Genomic DNA, 27,066 nt, shown 5'->3' on the forward strand with positions numbered 1-27,066 from the left:
ACAAAGACCCATGAAAACTAGAAAAAAACTGGGGAACTGGGCACGTGCTTATAAGGCAGTAATTTTCAACTTGGGCTGCACATAGAGGCTTTAAAAAAATTTCTGGGAGTGGGGTACAGGTTTGGGGATACTAGAGCTCCCAGGTGATTCCAATGTGCAACCCATCTTCAGAACAGTGTTACAGGGACCTGAGAGAGCAGCCACTGTGGTCACAGGCCTTAGACCAGGAAACTCTGAAAGACCTCCCTACATGAAACCAGAGGCCTGGAAGATCCAGAACTTGAAAACAGGCCCAGAGTATCTCTGCTCACTGGCCTGGGGACAAGACACAGAAAGAAGCTTGAATCTTGTAAGAGTCTAGAGTCCCAAGGATACCCTTCACATGATGTGTGAGTTCCAAGCCAAGGAATTCACTTCAAGGCCCATAACCCATGAAACCCATAAGGCCCAGCCAAGCAATATTAGATTACTTGAGCACCCTATGGTCTTGAATTTTGTTTCTGAAGCAAGGAGGCGGCAATTTTTGAAGGGGTTCTTTGTTATTAAAAACTCTGTCTTGTAACACAACACTGTAAATCAACTATACCTCCATTAAAAAAAAAAAGCAAACAAACTGTCTTCATGGATAACTTCACTTCTCAAATAATGAAAAGAAACAAAGAAGGGCAGTTAAGGACATGATTTATTTAATGTGGATTCATTTTGGGGGACAAACTGTCATTCTCTGCTTAAGTGACTTTTTATAGATTGTGGAGTTTTAAAGAAATGATCTCTGTTTTTAGTCAAATTTTCGAAGCAGGCTTCCAAAACTTCAGACTTGACTCTGTCTACACCAAGTTATACTGCCTTCAAGTCTTTCACAGGACTCCTAGGGAAAGCCATTGTCACTGCAGATAAACTTATAGTTGAAATATTAAAGCCTACACCAAAATAACAGGAAAAGGGAATGGTACATTTGTTAATAATAACATGTCAATAGTGGCTCATTAATTGTAACAAATGTGCCACATTAATGCAAGATGTTAATAATGGGAGAAACTGGAGGAGGAGGCTATATAGGAACTCTCTGTACTCTCTGCTCAATTTTTCTCTAGATCTAAAATTGTTCTAAAATACATTGTCTATGAATTTAAAAAAGAAAAAAAAGGACAGTAATTACTATGCATAGACAGTTGATGAAATAACTATTAAATGATATGCATCAGCAAAAAGAACACCCAAAAGGGTTAGCAAATAAATCAGCTTAATATGTTAGTAAATTGAAAGATGTACCGACTACTTAAAAACAATGAAACTGGTTTTGGAGGATTTAAAAACAGGCAAAAATATACATGCTCTTGTATGGTATGGGAATTATGTCTCAATAAAACTGTTACCAAAAAAAAAAAAAAAAAAATGTACATGGTTGATAGCCCAGTAGCTCTATTTCCAAGTATAAATTCCGCCATATATGCACAAAAAGGCTAGAGTCAGAACATTACTGTGGCATTATCTGTAATCTCAAAAACAAAGCAATAACCTAAGTGCCCACCCAGAGTGGAATATTGTTCACGCAAATATATATGCAGTAAAGCATAAAACACGGACAAGATGAACAACAGCTCCGGAATTCCAGAGAGGAAGACATCTGCTCAGAAGACTAAAAGGCATTTCAAAGTTTAACATGTCCAAAATGGAACTCTAAATCCTCACCTCCCAAAGCAAAAATAGCACTCACTCCTGGTCTTCCCCATCTCAGAAAATGGTGCTGCCATTCACCTAGGTAAATGACAGCGCCCCAACTGCCTAGAAGTTCTCTCCATCTCTCATTCCTTCTACCCAATCCGTCAGTAAGTCCAGTGCATCCCTTGAATCCAACTGCTTCCTGTCACTAACCCAATGTGAGCCCCCATAGGCTCTGGAGTTGATGCCACACAGCCTTCTACCCGGGTTTTCTACTTCTCTACCAGAGACAAGATCTACAGTCAACAGAGATCTTTCTCAAACATAAATAAGATCATGACTTCATCCTGCCCCAAACCCTTTACAGTCCTTCCAAGAGCTTCTCATCACACTTGGAACAAACCCAGAGACCTTATCATAGCCCAGCGAGTCCTCTAACCATGTCACCGGCCCTTGCTGGCTCTCCTACCCTCTCTCGCTCCACTGCACTCCCACTTGTCACCGTGTTCCCAGGACCCACCGGTCCCCCCACCATTGGGCCTGGCCACTGGCTGGTTCCTCAACCTCAAAGACTCTACTGTGGCTGCAGGTCAAACGTCTCACCAGAGAAGGCTTCCTCTGTCTAAGAGAGTGCCCACCCTCTACCGCTCTCACCCCCCCAACCCTCCACCGCTCTCACCCCCCCAACCCTCCACCGCTCTCACCCCCCCACCCTCCACCGCTCTCACCCCCCAACCCTCCACCGCTCTCACCGCCCCCCCCCCACCCTCCTCTCTTTGTCTTCATCCTTTATCCCTTTATCGACTGTCTTTCCCTGGATGGAATGTGGGCTCCTTGAGGCAAGGCCCTTTCCTGGCTTGTTCCTCACTTTATCCTCAACATACAGAACAGCTCCTTGGCCTAGAGAAGGCACTCAGAAATTACTTGTAAAATTAATCAATTATTCAGTGGTGTTTTTGTAGACTTCAGCTTTACCTCTAATAGTTCCTTTTTAAAAAGACAGGAGGCAAACTGAGGAGCCAATGTGTTCCATAGGCTGAATGAGACAGCTCTGTGGTCCTGCGCTCCTTCTAGAATGGGGTGGGCTGGGCGTCGAGGGGGCGGGGGAGAACCAGAGCAGCCCCCACAGAGCTGGAGAGCAGGAGGGCCGCTGGGCTTCCCGTTTCTCTCGCTGCGAGGCTGGGGGCGAGTCCCTTACCATCTCCAGACCTGAGCTCCACCTACAACATGTCGGGTTTGCTCCAGTCGGGTGGCAAAAGGAGCAGCTGCTCCCTGCCCGGAGCCTTGAAGGGCACGGAGGGGCTGGGGTGCCCACAGGGGAGGGGAGGTGGCCGACCTTGAGATGACCTCAAATCCCCGACAGGCAGGCCGCCCCTCCAGTTCACATCTCACCTTCCACAGTTCAACCAAAGGCTCCCTCAGGCTCCTCCCGGTCCCAAAGTCCTAGAACTCATCATTTCAAACTGTCCTGAATCCATCTCTCTCCCCATAGCTGAAGGAAAATCAAAACACCCGAAAACAACTTGGTTTTGACCTGTGCAATTCACAAAGCATCATGCCACGGGTCATCTCATGCCGGCCGGCCAGTGAGTCTATAAAGTACCCAGGGGGTAGGAGTGTGACCCCAGTCCACTGCTGAGGACACTGAGCTTGGGAGGGTAGAGGGGCATCTGAGAGAAGGGGGGGGGGCGCTTTTCTCTTTGAAAAGCAAGTGAGTGAAATCCCTAGTAAGCCAGCACTTGTGCTCTGGGGCCTCTTTTCCCAGATGGCTGTAGTTGGTCCTTCTCAAATGTGACAATGACGACAATGGTCTGAGAAAACCATGCAGGGCCCACAGTTCCTGCCACGGTGCATTCCGACATTTAGGCGCACAGGCTGAGTGTCCAGGCCAGCTCCTCCCCCGCCCAGTCTAACCAGCCCGAGATGGCTTCTCCAGTCTCAGCTCGCACTGGCCTCCTTCACGGCCTGCTCCTTCACACCACACGGCCTCTCCCTTGCCCTGCCTGGAATGCTCTTCCCACCCAGACAAGTCTGACCCTCATTACAGGCTCTTATAAAGCCCCACCTGCCTCTCCTTAAGAGCACTCTTTATACCTGGAGCTTTCTATGTACATGTTTATGTCTTTCTCCCCTGCTAGACTATAAACTCCACGAGGACAGGGCTAATCTGACTGTGTTCACCATTATACGACCACGTGCCCAGCCAGGGATGGCATGTGCGAGGCTGTGAGGTCTGGAAATGTTGAGGGCCTTCTGTGATCGTGAGGGAGGAGCACGGAGCTGCTGGAAGATGTCGCCCTGTGGTCCCTGGAGGGGCTCCCTCAATGCAAGGGGCAGATCCAAGAGCCAGAGGTCAAGAAGCCATGTCCTTGGTGACAGTGTTTGCCATAAACCTGCCCCACCTCTGGATATCTTACACATTCTCAGAGCTAACCATTTATCTTTATCATCCAAGCCTGTTAGAGGTGAGTTTTCCAACATTTATAAGAGAAAGAATCCCAACAGATGGACGGACCTCTCTAACAGAACTGTAAGCTCCCAGCCCCATTCTGTACACTTCGTCCTGTTCCACCTAAGTGCTGGGCATCAAATAAGTACTTAATAATTTGTTTTCACCTACCTGGCTTAGGCTGGCTGCACATTCATTCACTCATTTATTCATTCAACACATATTTGCTAAGTGCCTACTGTGTAGCTTCCTAGGACGGGGGAGAGAAGAGGACAAGCCAGATGGGGTCCCTTGCTTTTATGCAACTTAACATTCTAGTGAGAGAAGTGGACAAACAAGCAAGTCAACAACATAATTTTGGACAGTGGTAAGACCTATGCAGACAATGAAACAGGGAGATGAAATAAAGAAGGAGGGAGAAGGGAAAGATTTATCTAGGTGGTTATGGAAGACCTCCGCATTGAAAATGACAAGGAGTCAGCCAAGTGAAGATGACACAGAAGAATATTCCAGACAACAGGGGAAGCAAGAGCAAAGGCTCTGAGACAGAACAAACTTGATGTGTTTGAGGAGCAAAAAAAAGGCAGAGTGGCTTAAGAATCTATCAATCACCCTCCCTGCGGGGAGAACGGGACAAGATGAGGGACAAGATAAAGAGGACAGGGACCCGATTACTTAAGAATTCTTCTTCCGAGGATAGTCAGATGCCTGCAGGGACAGAGTCATCATGCCTTCAATCTCCCCATCCTTCAGGCCTGCCTTACTTGGACACACTGCATATGTCAGCCGAGAGAGGAAAGAGTGTGGGACTTGGCCCCAGGACCCGTTTGCCCCCCAGCAAGCCCCTCAACCATTCTAGTCTCCAGTTCCATCACCCATCCATCCATCCATCCATCCATCCCTCAGCCAAGGGCCTGGACTTGGGGATCAGAAAAGACTCTTTCAGCTCCAACGTTCTCTAATTATTTTTCTTTGCATTGTCTTTTAAGAAAGAAACCAATCAATAGAAAACACGAACCCATCCCCAAAAGAGAACTCTCATTGAAGAATTACATTTTCAAAGCATACATCAGAAGGGCAACAGGGCAAAGTCAGTAATGCTCAAACACAAAATCTCTGGGTCTGACCCCAACAGCTGCTTTGCTCACATCGCAGAATTCTAGAGTGGTAAAATGCAGCCACGGATGCTTTCTTGTGTAAGGTGCATGGAGGCGCGCCCCTGCCCCCCACCAAGAGCAGGTACCATGGCCCCAAAGTCTCCTAGTGCCCCCACGAGGACCCCCCCCCACCATCATAGTTCCCTCCTGACGCACAGGGGTGGCCTTGCCTCCATTGCCGGCCCCCTGCCCAGGGCAGCAGCAGTAGATCATCGCTGGCAAAAGAGTACAAGTCTCCCACCACAATGGCCTCCCTGTTTGTGAAGAGGGCACCTGGGGGCCTCTGCACTCTGCTAACAACGCCCTTCAGCCAGTGCTGAGAATGGGCAGTTCTTTGTCATTTAGGGCAAAGTCACCTCCTCATAGATGCCCTCCTGACGTCCCTGTGCAGTGGGGTTTCCCTCTCCCCTCTATCTGCCGTCATATTGGTTTATCTTCTTCAGATTACTTACTGCCATCGAAACCACTTCCTTGTTTGCACTCATTATGTCTCCTCCACTAGACTGTCAGCTTCCTGAGTTCAGAGCCTCATCTGACTTACCCATGCCGTGTCCTCAGGACCTCGCTCAGTGTCCAGCCCACAAAAGGCTGACTTGGTAGAACTTTTTGTTGATAAACAGAAGGAAGAAGTCATCCTAAGAGCCTTGAAAAAGCATCAAAGACCACAAGGCAGGTCAGAACCGTAAAGCTCCCAAGGAAACCAGCTCGTTGTAGCCCAACAACTTTCACCCAAGACAGCACATCTGGGGTGGTTGTGAGGAGAGCCGTCAGGATATCAGACACCTCCCCCACAGGACCGTGATGGCGCAAAATGCTTAATGATGCGAGGTTAGAACCACCGGCCTGGCCCCCACACTCTGCTTGCCGGAGAGGAACAGAAGGGTCTAGCAAAGGAAAGTAACTTTAATGGGACATTCAGAGACTCAAACTCAGGTGTCTGACACGGGCAAAGAATTTCTCAAGCCCCTAGTGCTGGTCCTCTAGGAGTCTGAACACCTCAGTCAATAGAAGCTGGAAGCTGGTAGGGAGGGAAGTCTGCTGAAGCCAGCATCCCACACTTGGCACGTGGAGATTCATGAGGAGGGACATGTGGGATGGTGCCAGGTCCACATCAAGCAGAAAAGCAGTCACTGGGGTTGGGGGAGGGGTATGTGTATGAGAGGGGCACAGGGGTGAAGGTGGACTGAGAGAGGGAAGGTTCCAGAATGGGCTGGGCAGGCCAGGGGAGCACTGCTCTGCTGTCATTCCCTGTTACAAAAGGCAGCTCAGAGGAAAGGAAAAACGACAGTAGGTCTTTTTTTTTTTACAGTTACCAAATATAAAACCCCGAGTGTAACTTTTTCTATTTCAGGGTTTCTAAACAACATTTAACTTAGTGAGTGTTTTACATCTAGGGTAAATATTTGCCAGTCATTTCTGGCTCACGTCAGAGTGCTTATCTAAAAAGCTGTTTGGTTCTGCTCCTGATAGGAAAATTCTACATTCAACCCAGCGTACCCACCCGGCATGTGACCCACAAGCACTCTCCTTCCCCCAGTCTCCAAGGTGCACCCAGGATGCCAGCAGCCGCTGGATCTACGTAAGAACACTTTCTGGAAGGTCTCTCTGTGTGTGCTGCCCTTTCTCTTAATTAAGGGCAAGGGCGTGGAGGAACAAGTCCAGGACTGACCCTACGCTTAGGGTGCTACTGCAGAGGCTTGGCCAGGCTGCGGCACGTTTGGGGAAATCAAGGAGCTGTGAGGCAGGACCGCAGATGACAGCAAGAGAGGCGTGCGGCTCGCACACACCACGTGGCATGGCAGCTCGGTTTTACGGGCCGAACCAGGCATGTCAAGGTGGCAACTACAAATGCACTAAGAGGTCTGCAGAAAGCAGCCACCGAGGCTGAGAGAAGTCTAGAAGGATGAGCACAGGGCCCGCCGAGCCCACCCTCGGTGCAGTGCAATGTCTTGAGGCTGATGAGTGAGTTCTTGTTTCTTTAGTAAGAACTTCCTTCACTTTTACTTAAACACAGTGTCTCATAACTCAGATCCAGTTCTCACAGTGACGCTGCAGATATCATCCATGCTGGACAAATCAAGAAACGGAGACTAAAAGCAGTTAAATAACTTGCCAAAGTCATGAAACGATGAAGTCAGGATGCAAACCCAGGGCGGACTCCAAACACTTCAGCACGACTCCCCCCAGCCTATAAAAATACCTCCCTAAGGTTCTAAACAGGCCTCTTCCTGGTTCCCCAGGTTTAAGAGAGAAGGTGGGTTCAACATGAAGCATGTGTGAGTTACGGCCAGGATAACTCAAACACTTGGGGGCACTACCCAGCAGGCAGCTGGACGGACATATGCTCAAAGAGGGTTCCTCAAACTGAGAGTCCAGAGACTCCAAGGGAAATACTGGTCAGAGCAAGGGACTCGGCAGGAAACCCAGAGGAGCGGCATCGGCACGCAGGTGGAATCAGAGGCCCTGTGAGCACCTGTGAACTAGGCACAGTCAGTCCAGCCCAGGCAGGTACTCAGCAAACTAAACCAGAGTCAAGGGCACGGAAGCGTCTGGGAAAATTTCTGGCCAAGTCCAGGGTATTCTTCCTAAGCCTCCCTAAAATTCGAAAGGTGCCATTGTTTCTATTCAAATACAAAACCGTGCTTAGATCAGAGGTACCTGAGAACCCATCTTGCATTTGGTTGCTTTTGTTCTTGAGCTAGCAATCAAAAAGGCAACAAGCAGAAGAGCATGCAAGGACCTAGGCCTTAGGAGCTGGACAAACCTGGCTTGAACTTGACATCTTCCAAAAACTAGCTGTGTGGCCTTAGGCATGTCACTCAACTTCTCTGAGTTTGGGTTTCCTCTTATATAAGATGTAAATAATGCCCCAGTGCCACTCTGGGCCAACGCTCAGGATGAAATGAAATCACCTGTGAAGGCCTCTGGTATCCTACTTCTGGGCAGCCAGCAGGCATTTCGCAAGTAATGTTTTTCCACAGTTGCTCTCTGGCAGTCAAAGCCAGCTTTGACTCTGACCTCAAAGCTGGGAACTTGAGTTCCTAGGGACCATCACAGCTAAACCTTCAAGCCTGAAGAGGCTTTCCATGGACATCTCAATCCTTGCTGGCAATGCCTGTTTTCCTAAGGAGAAATCTTGTCACACAAATAAAAGGTATTTCAAAAAGCCGGATCCTCGGAAAAGATACACATGACCAACCAGCCAGCATTCAAGAAGCAGTTGCCACTAAATCCAAAAGGAAGTCACTTCCAGGCAATGCCCTTCTAAAAGAGGATTCTAGAGGGATCTCAAACCCAGACAAAGGGGACTGAGATGAATGGGTAGTGCTCAAGAATCCTGACCCTCACCTGACCCCATGTACAATATAGCAGCAGTAAGTTCACTTTCTCTGCCCAGTGACATAGCCCCCAACAGCTGTGGAATGTCAAAAACAAGGCTGCTTGGGTCTAAAGTTACCCCTCCTCCACCGTGAGAGGAAAGGAAACACATTTCTGAGTCTCTCCTTCTTTATGTTTTGCTTATGAGGAACAAATGTTGACGAGATATAGGATACACTGCTCTGTTTGCCAACAAAATGCACAGAACATAATTTTATATGAAGCTACACCCGCTTAATTGTGATGCATTAAGTATTATGTTCATTGTTTCTGAAAGTGGGTAGAAATGAATAATTTATTTCAGACAAAGGAAACTCTTGAATATGAAATGCCTCATCTTTTAAAGTTACAATTTGGAAGACAAGAATGAAAATATACCCATAGCCAGTGAACCTTATACTGCTAATAGAAAACAATGCTTCAACTGTTTCTACTTTGTTTGCAAACATTACGTTTTTTTAAACATTCTTGAGAATAATCAGGAAAAAGACACACTAGGTTTTCACCATGCTAGCAGCCGCTCAACACAGGGCTAGTGTATCTAATGTTAATTTTCTGTGCTGGGTTTCCTCTCCTTTCCTGCCGACCTGCCTTGGCTCACCTGGAGTCCACTCCCCGAAGCCCTGCATCCCAGTCTAGGCCACCTCCTTCCAGAGCTTTCTTTTCTTTCCTGCATCCTAGTTCCCTTTGTTGCTCCTCTTCCCACTCCCTCCCTGGCACTCCCTGTGCTCTGCACCCTCTTTCTGGTTTCATCATCCCCCCAACAACTAGCACAGTGCCAAGCGCAGAGTAGGTTCTCAGAGAATGTGACTACTGTTATTTTTAGAGAAGATAATTGATGTTTTGGACTGAACTGAATTGGTGATCATCATTTCCGGTACGGCTATTGGTGTCTTTTTTTTCTTTCAGAGCAGAAAAAATCTACATCCACTCAATCTACTATTGCTGTTTCATGCTAATTAATTGGGAGAGGAGGGAGAAGGGAGTTAAGGTGCATATAAAAGGAAGCGACTGGCAGTCATTCTCCTACCATTTCCCACTTTCCAGTGCTCTTCCTAAGTGTTACCACCAATAACCTTATGAATTGGATACTATTATTATCCCCATTTACAGACAGAGTCTCTATTAACCCAGGGTCCCACAGCTAGTAAGTGCTAGAATGCGGAACTCAAATCTGGGTGTGTTTAACCCCCAAACTCTGCTCTTTACCGCTGCTATTCTGCATTTCATAATTTCCTAGGATCACTGGGACCTCATCCCCTGTCCCTCCCCAGCCCCACCCCAATCTCTGGAATGAATACAGATAGTCTGCCTGGTGGCTCTTGAGGATAGAGCTGCCCAGCTCTGGGTGTGTTCTTACAGGAAATCGGCAGTAGCACCACCTCTCCCCTCTCCCACCCCAACAGTATCATTAAAACAACGTCATAAACACACCCTGGGCTCAAAGAAGGACAGAGAGGGATTGCTTACTTCTTCAGAACTGCTCTGTGAGCTGTGGTAATTACTGGCTGCGGGGCCCAAAGCCCCTCCCACCTCATCCTTCTCTCACTGGGCTTGCCCTGGGGTTAGCGGGCATCTCTTTCAATTAAGACAACTCCCTGCATTTAGAATCTTTGAGTTTTTTTTCAGACAGTCTCTTGTGAAATGTTCTGAAGCAAGTCGACAATGTGGTGCAGAAAACTGCCAAGTGCGACCCAGGACTAGGGAGCCAGAAGAATAAAATAGTACATAGAAGAGAAACAAGCCATACATCGAGTCCTCCAAACAGGTGGACCACAGACAGGTAGGTCAGGGCCATCTCTCCCAGCCAGGAGGACAGCTCTGGCCTGGAGATCCAAATGCCCATGCCTGGCCACTGTCCCCAAATCAGAAAGCAGAAGCCCATCCTGATTCCAGGCTAGAGGGCAGCCCTGGGGTTGGGATTGGGGCTTTGCAGAAGGCAGATGGGGAACCATTCCTCTGGGGGGGGGGGTCCAAGACTGTCCACATTCCCACTGGCCTCCAGGCTGCCTCCTTTCACCAGCTAGGTCACTCAATGTCTAAGGGGCCCCACTGAACAATTTTCAATGACACCTTTTCTCCTGTTACAAGCCAAAATGCCTCTGAGCATGAAGACTTTTCATGACCTGGCTCTAGACCACCCTGCTTCCCGCACTCACTCCTGCTGGCACCTCTCTGCTCTGCTGTCACCTGCTCTCCATGTGCCTCAGTCCCTTCCCAGGACCACCCTGTGAGGCCCAGGCGGCCTCACTGACTGCTGCTCCTCTGCCGACCTTGGGCACCTAATTGGGGAGCTGTGTGCACTGGGTGCCTTGTGCATCTTTTCCCCCCAAGGAGAAGGCCTGGGAGAGAGAAGCTTGAACTAGACCTACACTTGCTCTGTGTCCATCAGGAGCTGAGGCAAACAGGTACCTTCTGAGATGAGGAATTACTAACCCTAACAGCAGACCTATGTCGTTCTCTAGTCTGGAAGCATCCAGAGCCCTGTATATGCTTTTATGACACAAAATTATATAAAGTTGAGCCATATGAAATGTGCGCCATTCTACCATGTTGACCTACAAAAATGGCAATTTCATATGATTCGACCTAAAAATCCCAACAATGCTGAGTTCCATTAGCCATCATCCTTCCCTGGTTCTGCTGAGACAAAGGCCAAGCCCCTGAGCGTGGCAAACCTGCCTCTCTGCCCAGCTCTTCTCCCACCACTGCTCATACCAAGGGCCCCTGCCATAGAAAGCAGCTTATTACAGCACCCTGGACACTCAGTGCCTTTGCCCATGCTGTTGCCGCTGCCTAGAATACCCTCTCCAACCACCCCTCCTTATCAAACGCCTATCTACTCCTCAAAACCCAGTTCAGAGTCCCCTTCAGCAAGCCCTCTCTGACCCATAACTCCATCTAGTCAGTTATTCCCTTCTTAGGGCTACATCTGAGCCTTGTACGGAGTTTTACTCACCTACCACTTTCCAACATAACTTATTTGTTTTATACCTAGCCCTAAAACAAAAAAGAGAATTCTTAAAAGGCAATGGCAGGGTCCTATTTACCTCTGAATCACCTAGGCCTCTCACTAGGCTCATAGTAAGTTCTCAATAAATATGTGATGAATGAATTTGGCAGAAATGCCATTCCATCACACCGAAATACTGAAAATTAAAAGAGATCACAGAAACTGACCAATTCTTCTCTTCATTATATTATACTTATTTTATATATAATATATAATATATATTACATATGTGTATATCATACACATACACACATATATATATAACTCAGTACAAAGTGTCTAAGACTTCTTCATGCAGTTTGTGCTCTTGACTTTTCAGGGATTATCTCTCTGGTTATATGTGTGCAAATGGGAGCTGCAGCATGGGTTCTGAAGCCAGACTTCCTGGGTTAGAATGTGGCTCTACCCATTCTTAGGCGTGTGCCCTCAGGCCAGTTCCTTACTTGGCTCTCAGTTTCCTATCTACCAAGTGGGGCTAAGAATACCTTCTACTAAACAAGGTTGACACAAGTTATTGCATGTAAATCACCTAGCTCATTGCCTCTCACTGCTGTTGTAATTACTATTTTTATTTCTCTTAAGGTCTCAAGGGAAGGGTAACCATTTTCAATTGGGAGTATGTTTAGAGTTCCAGCCTGTTCACTCCTTCTCCCATTCAAATGCCACTCGCCATTCCGAAGCATACAAGAATATAATGGTTCCATCAAGGACTCTCCAGAATTCTCCAATCTCCTGGTATCTTCTTATAAAGAGTTTATTTGAAACTCATACTAACAGGGATCAATGCAACATTTCATAAACATGGGCTTTAAGAAACCTGCTGGCCTATTCCTACAAAGAATGCAATCAATACTTATTTTCATACATAATTAACTGTACACAAAACAATCATGTACAAAAGGCAACAGAAATAACAGTTGGCACAGTGTTTCTTAGACCATTAGGAGGGACGTAAAGGAAAGTAGTACCAGCGTGACGGAAGACAAATGAATAACATATTAGGTCACCTTAAAGTGGGACTAAACTATGTATTCCTTTCTTTACCACTGTGTAATGCTATTTATATGACAACATGACAAAAAAAATGGCCCCAGGCATTCTGCTCTACTTTAGAAACCTTCCATCTCACACTGAAATGAAAAAAGATACAATTCAGAAATTTCTTCTCTGGTTAATATTTCTGCAGTTCCGCAGGAATGGTTTTAATAGCGTGCATGTTCTGGATTTTGCTTGTCAATTAAGAACCGATTGGAATGCAAGGCTAAATATTAAAATAATAGATATTGGTTTATATTTCAACTTTAAAGGTTTTTTTTCAAATAGTGTTTTAAGGTGGAAGACAGAGGAAGGGAAGCTGGGAATTAAGGAGGGAGAGTAGGCTCTAGACAGTTCCTCCTTAATAAAGGATCAGGTCGGTACTTAAAATTTCATCACATAACAGTAGAAAGAGCACAGGCTTTGGAGATGCAGAAATAAGATGCGAAACTTAACTTTTCCACCTACTGGCTGTGTGGCACTGAGAAAATTAATCAACCTCTCTGATCTCAGGTTTCCCTCTCAAAAATCAGAGATCATTATACCTACCTTTTAGCATGGTTGGGGACCAAAAGGAAATAATGGCCTTGAACAGGCAGCCCAGCCCGTGCAGGGCACTCAGGGGCTCCCCAGGGAACTCCTCTCTCCACACTTACCTCCTCTTTAAAGAGACTGCAGGTCTGGAGATAACACAGCTCTAGGACTATGGGCAGAGTCCCAGAGGCAACTGTGGTTTGACCAAAAATAGGCCATTTGACCAAATGATTAAAAGTCTGTCATATGCTAATGCTTGGACGGGGCGGGACCGAGGGCCAATTTAGTAGGAGTAAATTGCAATTGATTTTCGAAGAAATTGCTTGTTCTCTTGCCTTTCCTCAGCTGTGTCACACTCTCTCACCCATAGCTGCCTTTGTCACAGCCAGAACCAACTGAAACACGTGTCAAGGAAGATCTTTTCGAGGCAAAATGTTTAATAATACAGACATCCACACTCACACACACTATAAATATACACACACATGAACAGGCAGATATATACATATATCTCTATCTGTGCATGTGTATATACATGTTTATATAGATGTTCTAGAGGGCTCAAATTTAGAAACAATTCTGTACCATGACCGTACCCTTCTGTGTGTTTTACAAATCCCTCTGTGGTTAGAGAGCTATCCTGAGTCATTTTTATTTTTACAACAGCCTACTATTTGAAGAAAGATCAGAAAAGAGCACACCCCTAAAATCTCCTCTCCATGCTTTCCCCAGCCCGATCTGTGCAAATCCCTGGATATGAAAAGAAAATGGTTAAAAGATCAAAGAAGATAAAAAATCATAAGAATAAAGGTTAACAGTGGCTGCTTTCACCCCTAATTTCTGATATGGTGATAGACCCTCTTAGAACATTAATTAGAATGGGAAGAGAGATGAAAGAAATGCCCAGGGGACATAATAAATTAGCCCCTTATGCAAATTACCCATTTGTTCTCATCACTGACCCAGCTAGTTGAGTCTCTAAATTACGGGAAGCGGTTAGCTTCTTTAACAAAAAATTCCAGACAAAAGATTATTTTTTTTTAAAAATCTGAAGGCTGAGAGGGTGTAAAGCGACAAATAATTTCTCAGTTTTCCTTGCAGACAATTCTGAAGGGGGCCAAAAGATATGAAAATCAACATTCTGGCCACTGGCTCCTGTTACCAGAGACCTATTAAATAACCCTTGCTCTGAAACAATTCCGAAACAATGGACAGCCAACCGCTTAACTGAAGTCGAAGGCTGTGCTTCTCACCCTAACTGTATGAACAAAGTCTGGTATCCTAAAAGGGGCCGAGGGGCAGGTGAAGGACAATTTTAAAGGAGGTAGGGAAATGCCAGGAGATGGAGAGTTTCAAATATCCATTTAAAAACAAACACATACCTAATTTTACTTGTCATCACTGTCCTAGACAATTTATGTTTTACTGTCCCAGAAATTTATGGAACTCTCAGTTTTCTTATCAGTAAAATAAGGGGATTGGACTAGAATGACCTCCAAAAGTCCTACGGCACCTACAATCCAGGGATTTTATTTACCCCTTTGTTTTCACACAGTACTTCTGATAATTTAATTTGTTTAAATATAATCTTATGACATGCATTTTGTCTTCTGAACTCACTCCTGGCTTCCTTTTCTCTCTCCTACTATCATTTTCCCCTTTTCCTTATTTTCTCCTCTTATTTCTTATTTTATCTTCTTCCATGTATTCAAATGAGATGCTTTAAATACATTCTGGTTCAAAGTAAGGTACATATTGAATAAATCATACTTTATAAATGTTATTAATATGAAAAATATATATGGCAAGATGACGAGTCTCTCTAGCATGAAGAAAAGGCTAGAAAGAAAAACTGTAAGTCGCAGAATAATACAAGATTCAACACGCAGGCCCTTAGAGAAAGAAGGAAAATATGTTACAGGTCATCCTCATCCACTGCCCTCATTTTACAAAAGGAGGAGATGTCTCTAAGGAAGGGTAGACACTTGCCCAAGGTCACCAGATAGTTAGAGGTAAAGCTGGAAGCAGAACACAGTCTCCTGACTCCTGGACCAGTGTTCTTTGGACCAAACAATCCCGGTAACTTCTCTAGAGAATTCGCCACTGTATCCCAAAGAACAAAAATGGACATCCTTTGGAAAGAATAAGCTTTGACAGCAGAAAAATTAAGAGATGGCAGAAAGAAATACTTCAGAGGACTAAGGAAAAGGAATGAGGACAGACATATTAACTATAAATAATTTTGCACCTTGTAACAATCTTCAGTTCATGCAATTACTTGTCACTCACTGATGTTTTATCTCCCCTCTTCCGGTAACGGGACCTACAGTAACTCTACGCAAAACATTTCACTGTCTCTAAGTTCACAGCCTGCACTGGAACATTCCAGCCTTTGCCAGAAGTATCTAGACAGTGGAATGACCTGACGCTTTATTCATGAAACTTTACTCATGAAACTGTCAACTTGAGGTTGACAGTTAATCTAAATAATAAAATTTGCCTTTAGGAAGTGGCCAGTGACACAAGAAGACACAGATTCCTCAGGTCATACGGCAGGTAAGAAGAAAGCATGTGTAGGAGAGGCCACCGCAATGAGAAGCCCGTGAACCGCAACGAAGAGTAGCCCCCGCTCGCCGCAACTAGAGAAAGCCTGCGCACAGCAACGAAGACCCAACGCAGCCAAAAATAAATAAATAAATAAATAAACAAACAAACAAATAAATTTATAAAAAAGAAAAAAAGAAAGCATGTGTAGACTACGACTCCATTTTTGTAAAAAAGGAAAAAAAAAGATAAATATATATGTGTATACACACACACACACATATATATTCATATATGTGTATATATATATATATATATATATATATATAGGAAAAAAACCTGAAAAGGCTTGTATCAGATGTTTACAGTGGTTACCTTTGAGAGCAGAGACTATGAGTGGTTTAAATTTGCTTTCCTTCTCTATCTGTTTGTAATTTCTTATTGTTGTACAATAAAAATGGGTCGCTGAAGGGCTGGAGAGCGAGAGGATAAAAGCCAAAAGTAGTGGTGTGTGAAAGTGAAATGTAAGTGTACTTAGCAGAGCCTGTAGAGACGGAAGCCTCTCCCAGCTTTGAGGCCTGCCCTTCTCAGGGAGCAGTAATTCTTCCTGCTATGAGGGGCGTTGCAGAGAAGATTTATGGGGAGAGGTTAGAAGAATGGGAATCAGTCAAGCTGAGAAGGGCAGGCTGATCACAAGAATCCTTAAGCACAGGAAGAGCTCCCACCCCGGGTGATAGCCAGCTGCAGCAAACTCGCCTCCAACCAAAGAGCTTAAGGAAGGATAGGGTCCCAGAGGAACAGGGGGATTCAGAGCAGGAAAAAGGAAGACCTTCCCCAAAGGGGATTTAAGACTCAAACTGGGTTATTAAGAGATAGGCCTTCCTCCAGGGCCCTTTATATATTGGACAGATTTCTTATTTCTTGTCCAAGCTGGTTTACGAGCAGCCTTCCTGAAGGCTTGGGGTTGCTATCCTTTTCAAGACATAGGATCCTTGTTCCCTGATCCGGGAATACGGTCTGCGGAAAAAGAGTCCCACTCTTGGAGTCAGGACTGAGCCAACAGCTAACACGGCCTTGGTACAGCATTAAGAATGACTGAGATTTATTGAGGACCAATTATAGTTCAGGCACTAAGCAAGGCATTTTACATATAGCCTTATTAATTCCCAAGAACCTGTAAGGGAGGCATTATCATCATCTCATCTTACATCCAAGAAGTCTGAGGTACAATGAGATCAAACGACCTGCCCAGGACAAAGTAAGCGGCAGAGCTGGGGATGCACCCAGGTGAGTGGAATTCCAGAGCACATGTTCTTTCATCGTCACGTACAAAGATGAAGAGGCATGAAGCTGCCCAGAGCACTGGTAGGACAGCAGCCGGTCAACCTGGGTTGTTTAGACATGGGGTCGCTGGGGTGAGATAGAAGGTTGATTAATAGAAGAATCTATGAAGGCAGACTGAAACCAGATCATTCCTGGAAGTCACCAAGGTGTTAAGGTAATATCTGGCAATGGGTGGCCAGGTTGGACCGGGAGAGACTAGACACAAGGGTGGGGCCAGTAAGAAGGCCATTGCAAAGTTCAAGTAAAAGATAAGGTGGGTAGATTAAGGGAATGGAGAGAGAAGAGCAATCCAAAAGACAGCAGGCAATTTCAGCAGGACTTAGTGATGGGTCCAGTGGAAGGAATGAGGAGGGTAGAGGAGATGCTGGAGATGATTCCAAAGCTTATGAGTTAGGCAGATAATGCCATTATATAAGACAGGAGACTCAGGAAGAGAAGGATGTAAGGAGAAAATGGGAGGGATGATGAGATCCTTTTTGGATGTGCTGAGTTTGAAGTAACTGAGATACATCCAGATGGAATCATCCAGGATTCAGCTGGAAATGCTGGTTTAGAGCTCAGGAGAGGATGGAGTAGGAAGGGAGCTCTGAGTCATCATTGTACATGGTAGCTGAGGTCCCAGAGATGGATGAGGTTTGTCCAGAGAGTATGCAGAAGAGAAAGAGGCCGACACTGATCTCCCCAAAGGCAGTGCCAAGTAAAGGTTCTGAAGGTGACCCTCAAGCAGTGTGGCCCTGGCCAAATTGCTTCCCCTCTTTGAACTTCAATTCTGTAAAAGCAGAGGATTAGACGATCTCTAAGTCCTTTCTCTGATATTCAACCACTCATGGTTAATGAGACGCCTGCTCAGAACCAGGAAAGATGCTCGGTGCTGAGCAAACACCCGCCATTACAAGCAAACCCCCAACTTTCCAGTGGGAAAGACAGACACATAAATAAGTCCTCTCGATAGTCTGTGATTAACAGCTATCATAAAGGCAAGAGTGAATTGCAGCATGAGAGAGTCCTGAGTGGAAGTGCCTGTCTGGGGGAATTCCAGCATGGCCCTCAGAGATGAAACCTGATCTTGATCTTGAAGAACTAATAGAAACCTCCCAAACAAAGGCAAAGCCAAGTGTCAAGGCATGGGAAAGTGAACGCACATGAAATATCTGGGAATGGATTGCTCAGTGAGCTTGACTGGAGAGGTGATGTGGCTTAGAGAGGAAGGGCAGGGCCAAGCTAGCCTACAAAGGAATTTACCATATGCCAGGATAGATAAAAAAGAACTTATAGGAGTTCTCAAATATAGTGACAACATGATTAGAGAGCTGAGTGGAAAGGAGAGGACCACCATATACCCCTAGCAGCTGGTATTTACAAGCCCTTCTCTCTTATCATGATTTGACAAGACAGAAGATGATCTTATCAGGCTCTTCTTCAACATAAAAAAATTTTAAGAAAGTTTTTGTTTAATAGTTACACATATATGATGGTACATTAAAACAGAAATACTAAACATGGCTTATTATTGATAGCATCATTCAAAAAGGGGACAGACTCAACAGAGAGTTTAGGGGCATCTGATTCTGGGCAAGCCATTTCCAATTACTTGGGGACCAATCTCAAGATCCTAAGGCTTCACGGGAAGGTCTAAGCCACTCCTGGGACTTGGTAGGGAAATGGTGGCAAAGCCAGAGACCTAGAACTTTGTCGTTCACCAAATCAGATTTAGGATGTTCAAATCCCGGCATCAGGACCAATAAAGATGTTAAAAAAAAAAAAAAATCCCAGCATCACTCTTTCCCCATGATCTCTCCACTTGACTCTTGTTTACAATACCATCAACTTTGATTACATTTGAGGAAGGTCTGGCATTTCTTGATTCTTCTCTACAAAATCTAACCTCCCAGTCAATACTTTTAAACATTGGAGCCCTTTTTTTAATCTCTCGCTGCCATAGAGGGCCTACATCCTCCCTCTGGTCCTCCATCTTCAGGCTTTTCTCTGCACCCATTGCACTTTCCAAATTTGTTCTCCCCCTCCAGAGAGTCCAAAAACATTGCAAACAGGCTCTCATCTTCCTTTCAAATCACTATTTCTTGCTGCTTCTTGAACGTTTGTGAAGAAGAAAAGGTGAGGCAGAATGGAGGTTCAAGAGCAGAGTTGTGGCTGAGAGACACAGATGTGAAACACCACCTGATCACTCCATCCTCTGAGCCTCTGAGCGCCCACAGAGCTCTGCCCTCTTGGCTCCCAAGACACTTTCCCTGTTCTCTCCTCTCCTCCGACGTCCTCTTGCACTGGCTCACTTTTTCCTTTGGGTCCTCTAGCTCACTGCCTGGTGAGACCCCTAAAAACCACACCAGCATCCACTCACAGAAAAGGCACTTCCTAGAGCCCTTCAAAGTGCCTTAGAGGCCAACGCTTCCGCTTCTGCTGTTGCGTTTCCAGGAGAATAATCCCTCCGACCTCCCACTGCAATTCTCACCAGACTAGGCTGCTTTATTTCCCTTCTGGAGCTCAGGCCTCAGATGACAGTTTTTAGATTCTACCTTATTTTTGTTCCCTTCCCTGTTCCCGCCATGGATAATACCTCAATATGGCCTTTTAACTGGTGATCAAGTAAACAATGGCAAAGATGGCTGTGGGTTTGAAGAGTCCAAAGAAAATGGAAACTCAAGAACGTCAAACATGTCTTGTTCGGTGAGAGGATTCAGCTCACACTTAGTGTATGTGGATAAACATCCTCTTCTCCTTGGGCAGAGAAATCCAAATATGGAAACTCTGATTACTACCCCATCTGTAAAAGGCAAAGGCCCTGTTGTCCTGGATTCCTCAGAGAGACTCTCAAGACAGAGAGATTCTCATCAACAGCAACACTCATCATCCTGATCCTCTGTCCCTCTCCATCCTACAAATGCCAAACTGGATAATACGCATTACTCAATGACTTAAAACCTCTCAAGGCTCCATTTGGCTTTCCTATAGCCACTTAAGGAACACAGTCACTCTCAGAGGTCAAAGTTCATTACAGCTGGAACCTAAATCCAACGCCCTTGAGATATAAAATGTAGCTCTAGACAAGACCTTCCTGGCTCTGAGTCATTCATTACGGCTTCTGGGACCTCGGTAGGCTGGGTCTCACAAACTGAGGATCATATTTGCTATGAAAAGACACCAGTTTGAGAGAGGGATCCAAAAAGGTGAATGAGGGGGGACTTGGTCCGTGCGGAAGAATTTCTGACACTCATCAAAGAAATCCAGACAAGCCAGTGGTATCTGAGAATGACCAAGTCACGTTAAGTGGAGAATGAAAGCAAGGATTGAAAAGAACAAATGTAGGAGCACAGAGGAGGGATTCCGAAGGTGTCCTCAATCTTCCCTCAGAATCATGGGCTGTTAGGACTGGAGATTTTTACTCCAATGGCCTCATTATACCAAGAAAAGAGAGACCCAGAGAGAGGGAAATGAGTCTATTGCAGCCCTATAGCTCATAACAGTTTTGAAATTAAAACCCAAATGAACCTTCCTCCTTACCTACTTCCTCACCCTCATGGTCCCTGGGGAGGTTCGTATCCTTCCAGGCATCAGTACAAAGACTGAGGAGTAATGCTTCCGTGGAGCAGGCAGTCAGCAAGAGGCACTGCCCCTCACGGTGCTAGGAAGGCCAGGTGGGCTTCTGGCACCCCATCCTAGTTCCTACTGACCTGCTCCCATGAGAGCTCGGATGGTCATATACTCTTGTCTGTGCGTCCCCACTTCACTGCCTTCAGCCACTGTCCTGGCTGGGCCAAAGGGACAGAGAGCATTAATAGTGATTTGCGGTGGAAGTTATCAGCATTATTCAGGATAATACATGAACGCCTCTGATATTAAACTTGCCCCCTTATATTTTATCCTGAAACAGACCACACACACACACTTTTCCTCTGAACCAAAAGCATAATATAGAGGAGTGCTTCTCAAGCTTCATGTGCCTATGAAGCACCCAGCCCAGGGATCTTCTTAAAATGCAAATTCTCATTCAGTAGCTCTGGGATGCAGCCTGAGATTCCACACTTCTAACAAACTCCCAGGTGATGTCCGTGCTGCTGGTCTGAGGACCACATTCTGGGTAGCAAGGGGCAGATGTTACAAAATCTTGCAAACAAATATACGTTTAAATTCTCGTTCTACCAATTAGGAGCTCTGTGATCTTGGGCTGGTTTCCTAAGTTCACCCTGCCTGAATCATCTCATCTGTAAAATGGAAATAACAATATCTAAGACGCACTTGATGATGACTACATAAGTTAACGATGAAGAGATCTTAAACAGTAGCTGGCATATAATAAGAGCTTAATAAATGTCAATTGCTGGCTGCCTCTAAGATTCACGAGGGCAGATATGACATCTGTCTGGCTCACTGCCAAAATCCCGAAGGCAAGAATGTATGTAGAATGGATGTCCGTGAATGAACGAATGAATGAATGTGTGTATAATACACCCACACATAATTTCAGTATTTACACACTTCCTTGGTTCTATGTCTTTCTGCAGGAAAACATAAAACATTCAGAACACCAGAACACTCTCCCACTACCAAACCACCAACTCACAGAAACAAATTCAACGTGAACCACCATGTTTAACCACCAAGAAACATACAATTTGTGATGGCTATATACACTTGAGAAAAAGTCTTAACTGTAAACAAAAAAAGACAACATCAGTCTGGAATCTGTATGTCATTATGGGAAATCACTGCCTTACTCATTATTTATGGGGCTGTCTGAATGCAGATGTTATGAAAAACTTAATTCGAAAACTAAGGTCACTTCCAAACCATATGTAGATTTGCAAAGAGAGACAAAACAGACTATGGGAATTGAGACCACTTTTGAAAGGGCAGTAATACATTCTCCTGTATATGCACACACTTGCTCAGGAAAAATTAGACACAAAAAAACTGTTAACAAATGATTGAGCTTAATCTTTTAAATCAAAAGCAGACAAGTGAGTCCATCCAAAATTCTTCAACAATCTAAGATTATCTTCAGGTGTCTCGTAAAGTAAAGTGGCATCATTTAAACAGATCCCATTTCCAGGGAGGCACTGTGTACAGTATGCAGCAAGAAGGGAATACGATTGCCACCTACAGACAGAAGTGGCACTCCCTTTGCAAGAGTTGGCCAATCATATTTTAATGCGGAAAAAAAAATTCAACAAAGTCACCCCCTTCCAACCTCTCTCAAACCACCACACAACATTACTTCATTTAGAATTACTTTCAAGTCACACAATCATCTCTAGGCATTCTGCCTCTTCATTATCATCATCCTATTTCTAATTTCCCAGAAACACTGTGCCATTCAACTATCTACTTATACACTACTTGAGAGCCAAAGAGAATGTAAGCCAATGGATTTCAAGCAGGCAAAGGCATCAGAGTGGAAGTATAAATCTGCTTACCTGGTATGAATGGGACTACCCGGAATATATCAGACAATCTGCTGTTAACTGGTTCATATGGGGAATCTTCAAGCAGATCATTTCCTAAAAACAACAGAAAGATTGGGCTCAGATCTGGAAAATAGACATATTTCAGTCAGTTTTTGTTACTGAATCTAAATTCTAATTATGTTATGATTGTGTAACAAAAAGATGCTGAAACTTTCAAAGATTTCAAATGCATCTATTTGGCTCTGGTTATTTCTTTTCATTCCCTCTGCCTCTGTTGTCCTTGCTCTCCCCATAGTGCCATGAAAACATTGGAGAGCAACCCAGCCTGATCTTGCCAGAAAACTCTCCCACTCTTTGCAAAGGAATGAAATCAGAGAGGAAGGAACCAGTGACATCACAAGCCCAGCTTGCCTCCAGGAGCCAACAGAAGAAAGATGGCCCAAAAGCTGGCCCTTTTTCTTACTCCCAAAAAGTGGCATGCAGTCAGAAAGCAGGTACCCTGGCTATTAAACACTCAAGTCTCTGAAACAGGTTTTCATTAATAGGTTCTGGAGAAAGTGGCAGCTGAGAGGTCAAATCTGTATATTACAAATTTTCAGCATGAGACTCAGTGGAGAATGAATGCACTGAATGTTTGTGTTAGATTTATAAACATGAGCCACCTCTGGCACACAAGGACCAAAAAATTGCCATTGTAATGGATGGCTGTGACAAGGAGACCTTTCCCTCTCTCAGCCACTTCTGCATTAACCAAGGCTGAACTACACCAGCTGGTTTAAGACTCAGTTAATCTAAGATGACAAAATTTTTTTTCCCCATGTCTGCCTTTGATCAGGTTTGAGGGGGATAAAGATAGAATAGATTCCACTGGACCTTTCATTCTCAATTCTTTATCTTATGTCAGTATAGATAGAAGGAAAGAAGAGAGGGGGAAACTCCAGGCAAGATGCAGTGCAAGCCATTGGATTATTCTGTGAAGCCAGCTCTCCTCTTTGGAGAGAAGTTGCAGGTTCCTTGGCGTGGCCTTAAACGGATTCCTACTCTGATGTTCTGACCAAGTTTCAAAGAGGTCAGCGGGGTCCCTGGGATGTCCCTTCACCCCCTCACGGGTTTTCCAACAACCAGGCCGGCAGCAAACACCAGCTGCCCACGTCCCTGAGGCCCAATGAAAGGTTCTCATTCTGCAGCTGGGGAGAAGTGAGTGGAGGATGAGGTCAGCCGACCCCGGGCCTAGGGACCCGCCTGCCTTCAGGGGCTGGGGGAGGGGGGCAGAAGACGGTCGCGTACCCTGCAGGCTCTGGTACATGCTCCAGTAGATGCGCAGACAGTTCTTCTCCTTCTTCATACCCCGCTTGCAGCGGCAGTTGTAAAGCGACTTCTGTTTGAGGGCCTCCATGGCGCTGCGGCACTCGTCCTTGGCCTCCAGGCCCGATGTCAAGCTGAAGTTGGTCTCCTTGCCCGCCACGCACTGCCTGAGCGTGCGGTACTTGGTGCTGCAGCTCTGCTCCTTCAAGCACTGATCGCTGGCTTTCACGCAGTCCAGGCGGTCCCCGCCGCTGACCTCGGCCGACAGGAGCACGTCTGCGGGGGGAGGGGAGGGAGCGTGAGTGCGGCTGGGCTGGGGCGCGGTGCGCCAGCCGCGGCGGAGGACGCGCGCGCGAGCAGCCTTCTGCGGCTCCCGGCTGCCGGAGCGCGTCCGCCCCCCTACGCCTGGGAGTCCATCTTACCGCCCGGGCACCTCCTGCCGCTAGTCTCCCCCCACCCAACCCCCGGGGCGCCCCGAGGCTTTGCGGGCTTTTCGCGGTTTGCCCGCGAGCCAACGCTGCCCACCGCGCGTGCAGGCCCTGCCGCCCCGGGACCGACCAGCCTCAGCGGCTGCTCGGCCTCCAGGGCCGCCCTCCCGCCGTCCCCGGCTCCAGCCACTCTCTCGGCCCGGCCCGACTGAAGCCCGGGGGCTGTCGGCAGGGGAGAACGGCGGCGGGCTGGGAGTTGCACGCGGAGAGGGCGAGCCCTGATACCCGGCCCGCCCGGCGGGGAGCACCGAGATGCTATTCCGGGAAAAGTTTTCCCTTCCAAGTTTGCTCTCCTGGCCCGGTGCTCGCCCACACCCCACCTGACCCCCACGCCTCCGCAAGCTCCCCGGAACTTGCAAGGGGCGTCGGGCTTGGGGCTGGAGGGCTCGGACGCTTTAATTTCCCGCCAGGCTAGGTCATTAAAAACGTAGGAAACAAAAACCAAGGAAGAAAAGCTGCGGGCAAGTGCCGCGGGGCCCCTGCCCCACTCCCAAGCCCGGGGTGCTGAGGATTCAGGATCCCCTTACCCAAAACGAAACTTCGCCGTCCCACACCCACCGCGCCCGCGCCGCAATTTTTTTGGGGGGGGTCTGGAGGGTTGCCTCTAGTACTCTCCAAGAAGACTCAGCGGATAAGAAAGCTAGCGGCGGCCTCGACTTACCCAGAAGCGGCAGTACGAAGTACAGGGTCGCCAAGAACATGGTGCCGGCGCGCAGCTGGTCCCCGCCCCCCCGAAAATCCAGAGCTGCCGCTGGGTCTCGCCGAGGGAGCTCAGCATGCAGCGATCCCCGGACGGCCGCGCTGCTCTGGCCGCCCAAAGTTCAGCTCCATCCAATGCGAGAGGAAACTCCCCGGTCCGTCCGCCGCCACCGCCGCCGGCGACTCAGCTCCGGGCGGGCTGCTGGCGAGAGGGCGGGAGGCGGTTCCGCTTTTAGGGGTTCAGGTCCGACCCAACCTGGAAGGGAGAGCGCGCTTTGAAACGAGAGCGGAGAGTGCTGGAGCCTCCCCCGCCCCTCTGCTCTCCCCTGCTCCCGCCTAGGGGGACTTTTTAGCGCCCGGGTGAGGGCCCACCCCCTGCCCGGGTCGGGGCGCGGGGAGGGGGTGCCGGGGGTACATGTGCGTGTATTCCGGGGAGCCGCCTGCACGGGCAGGGTGGAGGCTGGAGAGGTCGGAGGCGGGCTCCCGAAGTCCAAGGGGGTGTCTATTGGGTCCAACCCAACAGGCTGAACGCAAGCAAATAAATAAATAACGTTACTTTCCGAGCGGGGCGAGCGGAGCCGGCCGCTGCCTGGAGTCGAAGCACTCGGCGGCGGCAGCTCTCTCTCGCGGAAAAAGCCCCTTCTCCCGGGAAGTTCGCCACCCCCCTCGTCGCGCCAGCTCGCTCGCTCAGCCAGCCCTCCCCACCCAAACCACCAATCGCTGCCCCCCGTCGCTGTATCCCCTCCTCCCCGGGCTCGCCTCCGTTCCGAAGCAGCCTGGAGAGGGGGAACCGACGTCCCGGTTGGGGCCGAAACCCGGCTCCTGCGCCCCTACCCGCCGCTCGGTCCTCTGCTTGCTCCCTGGCGTCCGCGCCGCGCACACACTAGCCCGGCGCCCTGGCGTCCGGCGTATCAACGCTGCCACCCAGGCCGAGCGCACGGGCCCGCAGCCCCGGAGCGCCAGGGCAGGTGCAGCCCCGCGCCGCGCACGCCCCTGGGCCCCAAAGTTGAGGGGCGCCTACAAGAGGGGTAGAGGGGAGTGGGGGAGCGGCGACGGGTTCCCAAGCCGACAGAATGAGAAAACTCTCTCCAAATGCCACCAACCTGGGCTCAATCGACCGTTTCCAGCTGCGGCGAGAAGCCAGTTTATTTATTTATTTATTTGGGGGGGTGTTCTCGCCCTCTCCTTCCCTTTCCAGGCTCACGTCTCTGCGCTACGAAGAAAGATGCAGTAATCTCCGAGAGCTCAGAAGACCAAGTTGGGCCAGGATGATTTCCCAGCAGAGCCCCGGCTCGGATGCCCTTTAGGGATGTTACTGTTTATTGGGAGATGCGCGGCGGACAGCGGGTTCCGAGGCCAGAGTTCTTTGCCAGAGGCCCCTCCGCCTGCCCCTGCCCCTGCCACCCCGCAGCACACCGCCAGCCCCCTCTGATACTCGCCGGCAGGGACGCCGCAGATACACACGCTCGCGGGCGGTGGGACCCGGGGCCGGATCCCGCCAGCGCGCACAGGACACACAGCGCTCTGCAGCCGGCCACGAGCGCCGCTAGTCTCTCTGTCTCTCTCTCTCTCTCTCTCTGTGTCTGTCTCTCCCTCTCTGTCTCTCACACACACACACGAGGGCACAATGCACAAGGGCTCTTTCTTTCTTCGTCCTAGCGCAATCAAACTAGACCCTTCTTCCGAACAAAGTTTTTCCCCACGTCACTCGCGGCTGTGACTCAAGATTTGGCGTGTTAAAAACACACTCAGACCCCGGCCCTCGGAGCTGCGATCGCGGGATGCGCCCACCCAATCCTCCACGCCAACGCGCTCACACTCACACATGCACACGCAGCCTTTACCTCTCTCCTCGCGCTTGTACAAGGAGACAAAAGCGGAACCCCTGACCCACTGCATTTAAACCGCGTCAGACCTGGCTTTGGGAAATTTATAAACTGACCTCCATCTTGGCTGTTTCAAAAGTAAATTTTAAAATAATAATAAATTTAAAGGTTCAACACACGCACAGCCCTTCACCGCAATCCTTGGGACC

The 27,066-nt window shown here is 47.6% G+C and overlaps 1 protein-coding gene across 4 annotated transcripts in view; it reads right to left on the reverse strand.

The window, feature by feature from the left end:
- The window catches only part of GFRA1 (GDNF family receptor alpha 1), a 221,631-nt gene extending 195,393 nt beyond the window's left edge, over positions 1–26,238 (reverse strand). For 2 of the 4 annotated variants that reach the window (XM_082407848.1, XM_082407845.1), the window contains exons 1-4: positions 25,588–25,664; positions 24,994–25,287; positions 23,827–24,120; positions 22,549–22,632 (exon numbers count right to left, since the gene is read on the reverse strand). In XM_082407848.1, coding sequence (XP_082263974.1) covers positions 22,549–22,632; positions 23,827–24,120; positions 24,994–25,033 — 418 coding nt within the window. In that variant the 5' untranslated portion in view covers positions 25,034–25,287; positions 25,588–25,664. Of the gene's footprint in view, positions 1–22,548; positions 22,633–23,826; positions 24,121–24,993; positions 25,539–25,587; positions 25,665–26,134 lie in introns of those variants that run through there. The other 2 variants (XM_082407847.1, XM_082407846.1) reach the window with 2 other exon arrangements.
- Between the last annotated feature and the right edge of the window lie 828 nt (positions 26,239–27,066).

This window comes from Balaenoptera borealis (genome assembly GCF_965194805.1).
Source record: "Balaenoptera borealis genome assembly, chromosome: 10".
NCBI classification, from domain to species: Eukaryota; Metazoa; Chordata; class Mammalia; order Artiodactyla; family Balaenopteridae; genus Balaenoptera; species Balaenoptera borealis.